This window comes from Equus asinus, chromosome 9 (assembly GCF_041296235.1).
Source record: "Equus asinus isolate D_3611 breed Donkey chromosome 9, EquAss-T2T_v2, whole genome shotgun sequence".
Taxonomy (NCBI): domain Eukaryota; kingdom Metazoa; phylum Chordata; class Mammalia; order Perissodactyla; family Equidae; genus Equus; species Equus asinus.
This window is the reverse complement of record NC_091798.1, coordinates 11,203,004-11,218,240: the sequence shown is the minus strand read 5'-3', so window position 1 is coordinate 11,218,240 and position 15,237 is coordinate 11,203,004. Positions and strand designations below refer to the sequence as shown.

The 15,237-nt window shown below is 54.1% G+C and overlaps 1 protein-coding gene and 1 pseudogene across 1 annotated transcript in view; one reads left to right on the top strand and one right to left on the bottom strand.

Moving 5' to 3' along the window:
• NEURL1B (neuralized E3 ubiquitin protein ligase 1B) overlaps positions 1-15,237 on the top strand; it is a 42,921-nt gene that overhangs the window by 22,691 nt on the left and 4,993 nt on the right. The window contains exons 3-4 of the mRNA XM_044777668.2: positions 12,197-12,910; positions 14,864-14,989. Of these exons, the coding sequence (XP_044633603.1) occupies positions 12,197-12,910; positions 14,864-14,989 (840 nt within the window). The remainder of the gene's footprint in view (positions 1-12,196; positions 12,911-14,863; positions 14,990-15,237) is intronic.
• On the bottom strand, positions 1,699-10,086 carry LOC106837382 (cleavage and polyadenylation specificity factor subunit 5-like; annotated as a pseudogene).

The window sequence follows — 15,237 nt, the reverse complement described above, 5'->3', positions numbered from 1 at the left end:
TTTTTAAATTGAGGTAAAATTCACGTAACATAAAAGTAACCATAAAGTGTCCGATTCCCTGGCATTCCGTTAGCAACCATCAGCTCTGTCTAGTTTCAGAACATTTCATCACCCCAAAGGGAAACCCCTCCCCATTAAGCTGTCCCTCCGCCTTCTCCCCTCGCCCCAGCCCCTGGCGACCACTGATCAGCTCTGTTTGTGACCTTAGCTCTTCAAGTCACAGTTGGGACCTCAGCCAGCCCAGCCTCAATTCCTGGGGGAGTAAACAGGGAGCAGGTTTCTCGGGGTCTGGACACAGCCCTCAATGCCATTTACCTGCAATGAATGCACAGATCTAAAGTCTGAGTTTCGGCAGATGTATCCAGTGTCCAGAACTCGCAAACGTTCCCACCAGCTGTTTGTGAGTCAGCCCTTCTCTTCCCCAGACGGGGCCACTGTCTGATTTTTCCCCATGGATTAGTGGTGCCTGTTCTTGAACGTCATATAAATGGCATCATATGGGGTATGTGCATGTATGTCTGCCTTCCTTATCTCAACACAGTATTTTTGAGATTCATCCACACTGTTGCTGTGTGTATCAGTAGTTTGTTCCCTTTTTATTGCTGAGTAGTATTCCGTGGTGTGGGTGTACCACAGTTTGCATATCTGAGTGTTTGGGTGGTTTCTGGTTTTTCAGCCCTGCATCTCGAGGGAAAACCCTGGCTTGGACTCCTTGCCCACCACCACCTCCCACGCCACCACTGGGCAAGGAGGGAAGATGGGTGCATCCAGGCTCTGCCCTACCCCTTAGCCCCCCGTAGAAGGAAAGCAGCAGAACTTCTGAGTGGTTAAGAGCAGAGTGTTAGGAATCACATGGACCTCTGTTTCACACGTGGCTCTCCATTTGCCAGCTGTGTGGCCTTGGTCAGATGACTGAACCTCTCTGTGCCTCAGTTTCTTCCTCTGTAAAATGGGTTCATGATAGCACCCACCTCCTGGGCTTGTTGGCAGGGTGACATGAGATGGTGTGGGAAAGTGACGCAGCACAGTGCCTGGCACATGAAAGGCACTCAAAAAATAACAGTGAAGAAGTAAGAACCTCTGCCCATTTGCACGTGGGCCGAAGCACGTGCCTGAATTCCAGGCTCAGGCAGGCTAGGTTGTGAATAGCTACCCACCTCCCAAGCTGGGGCCTTACTTGGGCTTTTTAACCGCGTTCCCCCACACTCTTTTCCATGGAAGGTTTCGGCATTTCATCTCTAGAAAATGTGGGTTTCTAAAACCTCCTGGATCTCTGGTTGCCTTTCTTCGGAGCTCTTTATTCCTACGGAGCAGGGAGGCAATCACGCCTCACTCACCTGCGTCCTCAGACAGCCCATATCTTGGGGTGACAGCCAAGAAATCACAGCCACTCCATAATCAGTGCAAGTGGATTAGGAGTTTTTAAAAATACAAATTGGAAGCAGCCTCTGATGACTTAATGAGACTGAATAAACCGGTGAGGCGTCCTGGGCTCTTCCCCCTGTTCATTTGGTCACTTGACAAAGCTTTATGGAGCCCCTGTGACATCCCACCCCCTTGGAGGGAAGGGAGGGAGCCCACTGGCACACAGTGGAATGTGGCAGACGTGGGCCTCAGTTTCCTTTTCTGCAGATAGTTCCTGGGACTTGCTGGCTGATGGTGCACTGGCTGATGTCCACAAACATATGCATGAGGGGACATGACATCGGAAGGAACGCCATCTCTGGGTGATGGGATCATAGGTGAATTGCACTTGCTCCTTTATACCTCTATGAATTCCTTTTTTTTTTTTAACATATATGTTAAAGAGCTTATATTGCTTTTACAGTCAGAAAGGGCAGTAAAGTTATTTTCCTCTCTGAAGGTTATATGAGATGATAGGGAAGCTTCTGGGACGTGATCAGGGTTCAATAAATGTTTATTTCCTTCCTGGGGGAAGGGCAAATTGACATTGGTTACATTTGGGTAAAGGGATAATGGGTGGGTTTTTTCCCCTCCCAAGTTATCAACAAAGATTTATGATCAGGAAAAAGAAGTTATACTAAAAATAAGAAGAGAGCTAAGCAGTCATGATTTTGGATGATTTGAGTGCAGGCAACAGGTACTTCAGCACAGGGTGAGGCAACACGAGAACCACAAACATCCACCGTACCTGGGGCCCCTCCCTCCCGGTTCTGGAGTACTGGGCTCCTAGGGGTGGTGTCCAAGGTCCCAAATGGATAAATAAAAAGCAGACAGCGTTCACATTATCCGGAGCCCTCTGGCCTCCTTTTCCTCATGAGGAAGGAGGAAGTGACATGGTTGCTTTAGAGATTCTCAGCTGTGAGACTCCAGGAGAGAAAACTCCAGAATAGATAAAGAATCCAGGGCTCAGAGAAGGGAAGTGACTTGCCTGAAACCACCAGGCTTGTGAGTGGCAGAGCTGCGATGAGAACCCAGGTGCGGGGGGCCTTGGCTCCAGCCACACGTCGAGGTCACCTGGGAGCTCTGAAAACCCCACTTTCCAGGCTGCACTCAGACCAGTGAAAGCAGAACCTAGGGGTGGCTCCCAGGCAACTGGATTTCTTAAAGCTCCTCCGGTGACCCCAGGGCGCAGGCAGGGTTGTGATCACACGATCCTCTTTGCCTGGGAGCCTGTCCCTCCCCTGCTGGGTGCCAGGCTGAGTTCTTCAGACCTCTCAGTTCAGGGCATGGGATCATCCCCGGAGCATGCAAGCCCCGTCTCTTGTTCTGTGTGGCTTTGCCGCTGCGTCCCTAATCCCACTCCATTCATGCCTTCCCGTGCCCAGAGTGCCACCACTCTGGTGTTTGGCATAAGCCCTCGAGTGTGTGCATCTGTAAGAAATAAGTAGAGTTGTTTTATATGTATATATGGATGGTATTATGCTAAGGCTCTTATTCTGGTTTTCTTTTTTCACTTGCCCCATTTTAGGTTTTGTCTGTGTTTTTCTGGTTCCTTGTTCCCTAGCGGCCTCCCACATTGATGGGCACCCGGGTGGCCACGAGGCCCCCACCCCCACGTAGACTGCACTGCAGGGCACATTCTGCCACAGGGCTGCCCTGGGGCCACTAGTTTACTGTTCTCTGGGGCACAGACCAGGATGGGCTTGAGGGTCCTGAGCCGTCCATCCTGAGAGCCTGTGATTTCTCTGGATGCTCCTCTGGACCAACGAGAAGAGGCTGAGCCCAGGCAAATTACTCCCTGCTGAATTCAGCAGTTCCTGGACCCAGGAGAGGCAGGTTCAGCCAGGCCACGCACGCCTTTCCCCCTTCTCTCCCTGGCTTTTTCTTCTCTGAGGAAGCCCCTCCCTGGAGCCCTGGAGCTTGGGCCCCCATGCTGTCCTGAGCCAGCCCTGTCCTGCCTCCAGGCAGCTCGAGAGTGGTCAGTGTCATAGCCCGGTTATCCTTCCTCTGGCCAGTGGTGGAAGGCTGGTCAGACTGAACAAGCAATGCCAGCCCAAGGCCACGGCACTGCAGGCTATGTTGTCAGAAATCTTTGGTTGCAAGTGACAGAAACCAGTTCAATCCTGCTTAAGCAGAAAATAATGATGATGATGATAATAAAAATAAAAGGGGGTGGAATTCTGTCTCATGTGACTGAAAATTCCAGGGAACGGCTGCCTGTAAGCCTGGCTTGATGCTGGGGCCCAAGAAACAGCACCTGGAATATTGGCCTGCCTGTATTTCCTGCTCCGCTGTCATCTTCATTGGGGTCATCCTCAGGCGGGCTCTCTCTTTGGGGTGGGGGCAAGGCCACCAGCAGCTCCAGTCCCATGTCCCACCAGCTTAACAGGTCCAGCAGGAGAGCTGCTTTCCCACGAGGTCCCCTAAGGTCTCAGGATCTAGCCTCACTGAGCTCCGTGGCCGGGGTGGGAGAGAGTGACCGGCCAGGTTAAGGCCCCCTCCTCAAGGGAATGAGTGGAAGTAGGGGTGGGGGTGGGGCAGTTCCCTCAAAAGAAAAGCTGGGAGCTGGGACCAGAAGGGGGTGGCTGCCAGGCAACCAGAAACAGCAGCTCTCCACAGTCCTCGGAAGGGAGTCATTTACACATCTTGAAAGCCTCGAGCCGCTCTGTAAATTTAGTTCCTGGGCACCTACTGTGTGCCAGGCCCCATGCAGGGCTTTACCTGGGTGGTGTCTTCTAGTCCTCACAAGAATCCTGTGGGTGGGAATCAGTATCATCCTCGTTTGCAGGCTCGGCATGGATGGATAACGTGGCCAAGGTCAGCCAGCAGTTGGCGGGTCTGCAGTCAGCGTTTGTTCATCAGTGTTAGGAACAAAGTGTGTGATAAGGGCTTGAACTTTTGGATCTAAACGCAGGGCCTAGGGGTCTAGTGCACTGCTCCATGCTGCAGATGAGGAAACTGAGGCCCAGAGAGGGGCAGGGACTTGCCCGAGGTCACCCCGCTGATCAGTGGTCGTGGGGAGGGAGGGGGTTTGGCCCAGGGCCCAGAGAGGCGCCTCGGTGTGGGGTCTGTGGGCACACGCGTCCTGCAGGGAAGGGCTGCAGCTGGCTTCAGCCAGAGCCCCATGGGGGCGGCACCGGGAAACTGGCTGCTGCAGATCATGTTGTCTTTCCCAACAGCCAGACCAGCGCCCACCACCTCGCCCCCACACTAAGGCACTTGCCTGGCAGAGTGGCCTGGAGGGTTGTCCTCTCTCAGTCTGGAGAGAGGTCTCCACTCTGTGGTCACAGGCCTGTCCTACTAGGGGCTCCTGAGGGCCTCCTCTATGCCCGGCATCGTGCACAATTATTCCACAGTTCTGCCATTAATCCTCCCCAGTGGCCTGTGAGACAGGGGCGAGGGTCCCCACATTGCAGGAGGAAACTGAGGTCACAGCCAGGACTGGCCAGGGTCCGACAAAGGTCTGCCTCCAGGTCCAGTCTGCTTTGGTTGACAGTAGGGCAGCATCTGGACCAGCACAGGCTCAGTGGCCCACAGACCTGGGTTCACTCCTGGTGTGCCCATGACAACATCCACGCCTCCTCTTCTCAAGCCCCACACCCCTGCCTTGCTGCCTGCCCTCCTGGGACCATGGCTGAAAAAGCTCTGCTCCTGTCCCCTCCCGCCTGTTCGGGGACATTGCTGCTATCCTTTGTCACTTTCTCCGGCCTCACTTTCTCCATCTGCAGGGAATCATTCCCATGAGTGCACACAAGAGTTCTAGTAACTTCCATCTTTAAAAAAAAAATGCCCTTGGTAGTCTCCTCCGCCAGCTGCTGTCTCATGATTTCTCTGCTCTCCTGCAGAGCAAAACCTTCTCAAGTATTCTCTGTACCACCTTCTCCATTTCCCTCTTCAGCTCATCGCAGGGATTTTTTTTTTTAATTTTAAAAGTTTGAATTTTAAAAATTTTAAACATGAAATTAAAAAGAAAATACAAATAGCAACAAGTCCACTTTCTTTAATGTTGTACAAAAATGTATAGGTAGGCCCAAAAGTAAATGAAACATGGTCACGTCTGTTGACACCACTGCTGCTGCTTATTAACTTTACTACTGAGACAGTGGGAGGAAGTGGCAATTTAGGGACGGGAGAAGAGAGCAGCTTTTCTCCCGGGTTTATTCTACCCCGTGTATAGCTGTGCTCACAGACACGGCTTCTTTTGCGTCTCCCCTGCACAGGAATCCAGCTAGATAGAAAACTGAACCTGCTCAGAAGCCGAGGGAGATGAAAACTGACGGGTCCACAGCCTGGTGCCTGGGCACTCAGTTCAAACAGTGGTGCAGCTGTCAACTTGTAATTTTTAGGGGCCTCAGACAAGGCTTTCTCTTGAAGTTGAATGAAAAACAACTTCTTCTGTTCTGGAGGCTTTGTAATATGTGCAGGAATATATGCATACTGGGGAGGCTCCAAATTTGGTCCCTACTGGTTACCCGTGCAGGCATCATGACCCAGTCTGGCGGGACTCCACTTCGACCACCCAGTATGTCTGTCAGTAGGAGTTTTGGTCCTTCAAATGCACCTTCTTCCTCTTCGTCTTCTCCTGGGTTAAGTTCACCACCCAACGCTTTGAAGAAAGTTGTCCCCAGCTGCAGCAGGAACACATGGGGTTCTCATGTACCTTCAGAACCCCTTCTGCAGCCCTCCTCACTCCAGTGTTATCAAATGCTTCCCTCTGGCACTAAAATCTGGCTGCAGCAGAGCTGTCCTCACTGCTTCCCTGGACTTCCGCCTGCAAGCTCAGCGGTCAGCCCCACGCTGCCGAATCCAGAGCTCATGTCTCCATCCTTCACCTGGCACAGGTGACCTCTCCGGCCTCTCTGACCTGCTCTCAGCTGCTGGCCTCGCAGGCTCCTGCTTCTCCCACCTCCACCCCTGCCCCTGGCTGGCTCCTCCCCTGCCTGTTTCCACGTGCGGAATGCCCCAGGGTTCTATCCTAGGCTGTCTTCTCTCTCTCTCTCTCCTTACTTTTAAATCATGTAATACAACACGCATACAGAAAAGTGTATAAAACAAGTGTAGAGTTTAACAAACAGTCATAAAGCAAAGCCATTTTTCTTCAGATGATCCGAGCCTGTCGCTGGGCCTGGAACCCCATCCCTAGGCTGTTGGCTCGCAAATCCGTATTCCTAGCCCTGACGCCTCCCCTGGACTCCAGACTTCCCTCTGCCCACTCACATCTCCTGGCATCCAAGAGGCATCCACACTGAACACGTTCAGGCAGCCGTCCCGGTTGTCAGTGAATGGCACCGCCCATTTGGTTGATTGTCCCAAACCTCAGGAGTCATCCTTGATTCCTCTTTTCCTCGCCCCGCATCCATTCTCTCAGCACATCCTGTCACTTCTGCCTCCAGTACATGTCCCAAATCAGTCCTTCAGAGACAATGAAGTGTCTGATGGATGGTCCCCTTGTCTCCAGTTCTTCCAGCCTTCATTTTCATCTTCACACAAAGATGGTTTCTCTTGGGACATAAATTCTGATTTACTTCCAGCCCCAGACATATTTGACCTGAGAGAGCTGGGGAAGTGAAAGAAAAGGAAGCACCCGGCTCCCTCCCAGTTCCAGAGCCAGGCCTTGGAGGTGGCGGTGGGCGGGGGAGGGGGAGCCCATCCCGGCCTCTCCAGGCCAGGCCTGGGACGCCTGCTGTGGTGGTGCTCTGATGTTTGGGGGATGCAGGGGGCTGTTGGACCCTACCTCTCAGGGGCTCACATTAGGCCCCTGGGCACTGCAACTCCAAGAGCCCCTTGGCCTGAGGCTGAGTCCGTGTGCTGGGCAGCTCTAAGAGCTGAACAGGGACAGCTGAATTTAGGAGGCGGTGTTGCTAGTGGTCAAGGGGCCTGGCTTTGGAGTCTCGTAGCCTGAGATGCAATCCCATTTTTGTCACCGCTGTGTGACCTTGAATAACTCACTCCATCTCTCAGAGCCTGTGTTCTCCCACTGTGAGATGCACCCATTTACAGAGCTGCATGGGAGAGTGGCGAGGACTGATGGGGATCACACATGCATGGCACTGCCTCTGGGGGGTGCTCTAGAAAATGGCCACGTGTCCTTTCAGCAGGTCCAGAGCGGGGCTGCAGGCGAGTCACAGGTTAGGAGCTGGAAGTCGTGATAAGCTCCGTGGGTGGCCTCTTGACGCTGCGCTGCGGGATTTCTCCCTCAGCCAGCAGCTCCACAGAGAACCTTCTGAGAGGCAGACTCTCAAGTGTCAGGCCTAGGCCAGCCCTGTGCCGTCTTGGCCTGCCTCACTCAGGGGCAATGTCTGATGGGGACAAAGCTGTTTGTAGAGAGATAAAGTAAGGGACCCAACCCCTCCTGGGGCTGCTGCGTGCCACGTGCCAGGCCACCTGCTGTCACACATGTTGTAGCGTCAGCCTCACAAACACACCAAGCATCCACCTCCGAAATGCGGTGCCTTCACACGGCTGTCCCTCCTGCCTGGAGTGCCTGCAGTCCCTTCCCAGCCACCACTCCCAGGCCTTCAGCTCTTAGCTCCAGTCACTGTCAGCAAGGCCTGTTCTGACCCGCTCTCAGGCCCCGCCTGTGACCAAGTCCCCCCTTTTCCACACTCTGAATCCCAGTTCTGTCACTCCCTGGCTGTGTGACTTGAGTAACTCCCTTTGCTTCTCGGTGTCCGGGTTCCCCACCCTAGATATGCCCATTTTACAGAGCCCTGTGGCTCTTGGTGGCTCTCATCAGTCTCTGCTTATCCAGTGTCTGTCAGGTGCTTCGCTGGTCTGCCTCTCCCACTGGCAGGGCACCCCTGGACACAGGGGCCACGCCTGCCATGCCCGTCTCCACCCAGTGCCCAGCGCAGCGCCTGGCATGTGGTGAGGGCTCTGTGCATCTTGTTCAATAAAGGAAGGAGTTATGAGGATAACAACAACACGCATTGAGCACTTATTATATGCCACTTTCTGTGCTACACTCTTGATGAAAGCATCTCATTTAATCTCCCTAACCGCCTGGGGAGGGCTGCCATCACTGCTCCACTTTAAGCTGAGGAGGCTGAGGTTTGGAGAGGTGAAAGAATTTAAAGTAACACAGCCAGAAAGGGCTGAAGGCAGGACGTGGACTTACACCTGCCCCTCTCCACAGGCCCTGCTCTTCGATACGATGCTGCCCTGAAGGACAGGCTCCATGTGGAGTCCTCAGGGGCAAGGAGGCGGCGCTCTGGGGTGGGGAACAGCAGCACAGTGTGTTGGCAGGAGCAGAGGCCCAGGGCGGGCCGCGGCCTGGCAGGACGGCAGGGGAAAGGGCCCCGGGAAGGTGTGCTACACCAAGAGGCTCCGCCAGAGTGGCCGCTACCCGGAACACCACTTGTCTAAAATGCCTTGCCAAAAACCTGCTTGTTTTAGGTCTACTTTTATACATGCTTTTCTTCTGATTACAAAATCGGTACATGTTCGTTAGAGAAAAATGAGAAAATCCAAAAACTATCAAGCAAATTTCCATTCAGAGAAACCATCCTCAAATTTTCCTGTTTCCTTCCTATATTTTTCCTGTGCATCCTACACATAGATTTCCCACACGATCAGAGTCTGAGGAATCCCATATTCAGTTTTGTGTCCTCTTTTGTTCACTTAATGTTGTATCACGGGCCTTTTCCCACATTGTTAAAGATTGATAGAAAACTTGGTTTTTTAAAATATTGGGGTTTTTCTGATGATAAAACTTTGTAGTATCCATGCTTTCTGTAGAAATGTTGGAAAATACAGGAAAACCTGAAGAAAAGTCCCTCATAATTTCACCCTGAGAATGACATTAACATTTGTTGCACTTCTTTCCAGAACTTGGTTTCCTATGCTCACGAACAAAGTGGTTTAGACAGACAGTTACAGACACATGCGCACAGACATACTTTCTAAAAGACCACGCTGAACTCGCACTTCTCCCCTCAGGTCACGGGGAGGCATCCCCCAGGCACCACCTCCCCCTCAGACGCCCCCAGAGCCCAGGCAGGCAGCTGAGAGGCCTCGGGGAGGAGAGCAGACTTCTCAACAAAAGGTGGGCCTCGGCCAGGCAGCTGTGCCCAAATTTGGGCCTGCGTCACCAGGCCTCCTGACGCTCCGGGGCTGGAAGTCCAGTTTCAGTGAAATCTCCTGATTCACTAGTACTGGCTACTAATTCAAAAAAATTAAAAGAGCAAGTGATTTATTCAACAGACAAATGGAAGGGGGTAAAAAGAGATGAGGCGGCAAACTATAGCTTAAAAGAGACCAACGACAATGAATGGACTTCATTTGGATGTTTATTCAAACAAACTGGGGAAAAAGTATATTCTCACACACAATATAAAAGTCTCTAACTTTTAGAGAGACATACTGAAGTTTTTCAGATGAAAAGACACATCTAGGATTTGCTTCAAAATAATATAGGAGTGAGAGTTGGTGGGGGTGTCAGTGAAACAAGATTGGCCACGAATTGATTAATTGTTGAATCTGGGTAATCAGCATTCATTGTACTATGTGTATATGTTTATAGTTCAAAAGAAAGTTAAAAAAAAGAAGGAAAAAACACTAGTAGGCCAACCAAGTCCACGAGCCAGGGAGGGTCAGAACTTCGATGGCCAGTTTGCAAAGTGTGCCCTGGATGGACGGGTGGGGCTGGGAGTAACAGATCACACTCACCAGGGGCTGGGGCATGCTTTTTGAAAATGCATTTTTCAGATTTGGAAAACTAAAGAGGAAGAAATATTTTTTTCCATGATATAAATTATAGAACGGCAACATTTTAACAAAATCTTACCTAGAGGGGTCTGGTTTAAAAAGTCTGAGAAACACTTTTTCTTGCTTTCCTGGTTATAGTACCAAGAATATTTTTTACCACTAAAAAACTTCACCACACTTTAATGGCTGTTTCTGTCTTTCCCTGAGCCGTTGTTCCGAGTGGCGCTCAGCCTCCGCAGAGACCTCGTTCATTCGTTCATTCATCCATCCAATGAACATCATAATGAAGCTCTTTGCCCAGCACTCTGCTCAGCCCAAGAACAGGGTGAACAGACCCGCAGACCCTGCCCTCCAGGGACTCTGTTCTAGGTGGGGAGACAGACACCAGGCAATCTGCCAAAGCATGAAGACCTGTACTACCTCAAAGATAAACACTACTTTTATTTTGCTTTTTTACTTAACTAGAGTATGTAGTATCAAAAACATTTTTCCTATTACTAAAAACCATTCAGAAATATTTCCATGGCTGACTCTTTGAAACTGCCTCTAGCTTGCTGTTCTCTGAGACGTAGACTGAGTCTGTGTCCTGTAGAACCTTACACATTCACTGTCTGAGCGCCACCAGGCCCGGGCTCTACTGCAGACACACTGCCCCTCTCAGCCAGCGCCTGTGCCAGAGCCCGGGCTCGGGCCCCAGACGCCTAGGTTCGAGTCCCGGCTGTGCCACTTGGTCGCTGTGTGACCTCAGTCACGTTCCCTAACCCCCGTATGCCTCAGCTCCCTTCTTTGCTAAATGGCGGTAACAATGGGACACACCTCCCAGGTTGTGTGAGGACTAAACGAGGTAACACGTGAAAGGAGCTTAAAATCACGCCTGTCACGTAATAAGGCCACAAATACAGGGTTTGAGCTTTCTCTTGGAGCTTATGTTCTAGTCGGGGAGGCAGACAACAAAGGATTTTCAAATGCCCTTTAACTCTTCAAAGGATGAAAACCTCTGCGGGAGGGACGGGAGGAGGAAGGAAGAAAGGAGGGAAGAAGGGAGAAAGGACGGAGGGAGGGAAGAGGAGAAGAAAGGGGGCAGGAGAAAGGGAGGAGGGATGGAAGTAGAGGCGGAGAACGAAGGGGAGGAGGGACGGAAGTAGAGGTGGAGACGGAAAAGGGAGGAGGAATGGAAGTAGAGGTGGAGGGGGGAAAGGGAGGAGGGACAGAAATAGAGGTGGAGGAGGGATGGAAGTAGAGGTGGAGGGGGGAAAGGAAGGAGGAATGGAAGTAGAGGTCGGGGAGGAAAGAGAGGAGGAATGGAAGTAGAGATGGAGGGGGGAAAGGAAGGAGGAATGGAAGTAGAGGTCAGGGAGGAAAGGAAGGAGGAATGGAAGTAGAGGTCAGGGAGGAAAGGGAGGAGGAATGGAAGTAGAAGTGGAGGGGGGAAAGGAAGGAGGAATGGAAGTAGACGTGGAGGGAGGAAAGGGAGGAGGGATGGAAGTAGAGGCAGGGGGAAGGGAGGAGGGATGGAAGTAGACGTGGAGGGAGGAAAGGGAGGAAGGATGGAAGTAGAGGCAGAGGAGGAATGGAAGTAGAGGCAAAGGGAGGAAAGGGAAGAGGGATGAAAGTACAGGTGGAGGGCAAAAGGGAGGAGGGACGGAAGTAGAGATGGAGGAGGAAAGGGAGGAGGAATGGAAGTAGAGGTGAGGGAGGAAAGGGAGGAGGGATGGAAATACAGGTGGAGGGGGGAAGGGAGGAGGGGTAGAAGTGGAGGGGGAAAAGGGAGGAGGAATGGAAGTAGAGGTGGAGGAGGAAAGGGAGGAGGGACGGAAGTAGAGGCAGGGGGAAGGGAGGAGGGATGGAATTAGAGGGGGGGAGGAAGGATGGAAGTAGAGGCGGAGGAGGAAAGGGAGGAGGGACGGAAGTAGAGGCCGAGGAGGGAAAGGGATGGGCCCAGCCCAAAGGTCAGCTTGCGCAGGTAAGCTAGGGATTGCGCCTGTCCCACTCTGGGCCCCTGAGGCGCGTAGGCCCACTCGCAGGGGGCGGGGCGGGGCGGGGGCCTCGGGCCGGCCCGCGCTCACCGCCCCCTGTCCCCGCGCAGAGAGTGCCTTCGCCGACACGCTGCCGCCCGCGCGCCTCGGCCAGGCCCGCTTCAGCGCCTGCCTGCCGCCCAGCAGCCACGACGCGGCCAACTTCGACAACAACGAGCTGGAGAACAGCCAGGTGGTGGCCAAGCTGGGCCACCTGGCGCTGGGCCGCGCCCCGGGCCCGCCGCCCGTCGACGCCGCCGCCCTGCCGTGCGGGCCCCGCGAGCGCCCGCGGCCCGCGTCTTCGCCGGCGCTGCTCGAGGCCGACCTGCGCTTCCATGCGACGCGCGGGCCCGACGTGAGCCTGTCGGCCGACCGCAAGCTGGCCTGCGCGCCGCGGCCCGACGGCGGCCGCACGCTCGTCTTCTCCGAGCGCCCGCTGCGGCCCGGCGAGAGCCTCTTCGTGGAGGTGGGCCGCCCGGGGCTGGCGGCGCCCGGCGCGCTGGCCTTCGGCATCACGTCCTGCGACCCGGGCGCGCTGCGGCCCGCCGAGCTGCCGGCCGACCCCGACGCGCTGCTGGACCGCAAGGAGTACTGGGTGGTGGCGCGCGCCGGGCCCGTGCCGAGCGGCGGCGACGCGCTCAGCTTCACGCTGCGGCCCGGCGGCGACGTGCTCCTGGGCGTCAACGGGCGCCCGCGCGGCCGCCTCCTGTGCGTCGACACCACGCAGGCGCTCTGGGCCTTCTTCGCCGTGCGCGGCGGTGCCGCCGGCCAGCTGCGCCTCCTCGGTGAGTCCCCCAGCGCGCGTGCGCGGCGCGGCGCCCCGGCCTCCACCTGCGTTCGGGGGCAGGAGGTGGGCCCCGGAGCCACGTGGTCTGCCTTGAGCTACGCACCCGCTGGCCTCGGGCCTGGCGCCCGCACACAGTCGGGGAATGGTCGGTGCGGTTTTTATTTACGTTTTTAGGGTTTATTATATATATTTTACATATGTGATGCATATGAAGTGTAGGAGAAAAACTAAATGGAACTCCTAACAGAGGAAATAGGAATAGCACCGTCCACAGAAAACGGATCAGAGGCTTGACACCTCCTGTTGCGAGATGCTTCTTGCCTGCCTTGGTGCTCAGGTGGACGCGGAGCGCCCCGGCCGCGGGCCGCCTGGCTCCGGGATGGGCCCGCAGAGGACGGGATGCCGGCCGTTAGCACCAGGCGCCCGCAGACGCCCCGACGGAGCGGAGCGCGGCGTGATGCCCGCCTCGCAGGGCGGCCTCGCTCCCCCCGGCCGGGTGGGCTGTAGGGGTCAGGAAGGCTCCCAGAGAGCGTAGCTCCGTTTTCTGGTTCAGGAAGTCAAGTCCATGTGGTAACAGAAACGATGAACACTTCATATGTTACCTTGTTCAGCTTTATCCTCCCGATGATCGTATGGACCCAGTATTGTCATCCTGTCTACAGATAAGAAAACGGAAGCGCAGAGAGGGTGAACGACTGTCCCAGCCGCATAGCTGGTCAGCCATGAAGATGTTGGACAGTGCACAGACCCTCTCTGAGCCTCAGTTTCCTTCTGTGTAGAAAGGGAGTGGTTACCTGCATCCTGGGGTTGTCACCAGGATGAAGCGAGGAGGACATAGAAGGCTTTCAGCAGGTGCCTGCCCCCTACAGTACGTTTAATAAGTCGTAATAGTAACAATAGTGACTGTTGTTTGGTTGAGGGCAGAGGAGGGGAAGGGGTGCTGGTTGTGGTTTGGTTGGTTTGGGGGTTTTTTTAGGGAGATCAGACAGTTACTTCACCCCGAAATGAGTTGCCCAAGGTCCCACTGGGGCTTTGCAACAGCTGAGCCTAGAGTCCCTCTCACCGCGCTTCCCAGCACCTCCAGAGGAACCAGGATGAGCTCTTAGTGGTCAGGAAGAGAAGGCAGGAGAGGGTAGAAGGGAGAAAACTGCTTTTGGAGGCCAGGGACTTGCCCTCCTGATCCCTCCCTTACAGCAGTCCCTGCCCTGCATTATCTGTCCATTCATCCTCAAGTAGGGGACCAGAACCGGCAGCTTTCTTCACCTAGGAAATGATCCATTATCATCTAAACTAGCAGTCAATTCCGGGAAGAAAACTCATCCATGTTGAACACGGCTAGTCAGGAATCTTGTAGTTGCAAGTGACAAAACCCCACTCAAACTGCCCTAAGCAAAAAGGGAAGTTTATGGGTACAGTTTGGGAGTATATTTGATGGATTCAAGAACAGCTGGATCTAGGTGTTGAAAGGATGTCATCAGTATCTTGTTTCTCTTTCCATCTCGAAGCTCTGCTTTCCTCTGTGTTGGCTTCACTCTCAGGCAGGCCCTACGGCACCAGGCTTACCTCCCAATGCAGTGAGCCCCTTCTTTCCCAGCAGTTCTAGTGGAAGTCACAGAATTGGGTGTCGTTGGCCTTCTTTGGGTTACACTGAGACCAAGGGGTAGAAGTTCATGTTGGCCTGGCCTGGATCCTGTGAGTGAGGGTGAAGTAGTGCCCCCAGACAAAATCCTGGTGTTCTCTCTGAAATAACTGGGAATGGAGGCTGGGTAGACAAAGAATGGATGTCTGCCACACATGTACGATTCCATGAGTCCTTAGCAGGACCCTGTGCAGTGGATCTTGTCCTCCCATTAGACAGACAGGATGCTAAGGTGCAAGGCAGTGGAGAGTCAGGGACCAGCAGAGCAGGGCCCACCTCCCGCTGCCCCTGATGGAGCTTCTTTGGTCTCAGGCACCCAGCAGTCCAGCCCTGCAACCACGTCTCCGTCAGGGTCCCTCAGTGGCTCCCAGGACGACAGTGATTCCGACATGGCCTTCAGTGTCAACCAGTCCTCCTCGGCGTCTGAGTCATCCCTGGGTGAGGAAGTGCGAACCCTGGAACGGGTGGGGGCTGGCGGCTGGCCCGGCTCCTTGGGCTCTGCTAGCGCCTGCCCAGGGCCACGCAGGGTGGACGTGTTTCCTCTTTGCATCCCCTTGCTCCTCAGTCTGCATTCAGCTGGATGGAGGGAAACATCGAGATAAGGCACCTCCCAGGGTGCTTGATGCTGGTGGGGGCTGGGGCATGGGGGGGTAGGGAAAGGGACAAAACCTGGGATAAAAACCAAA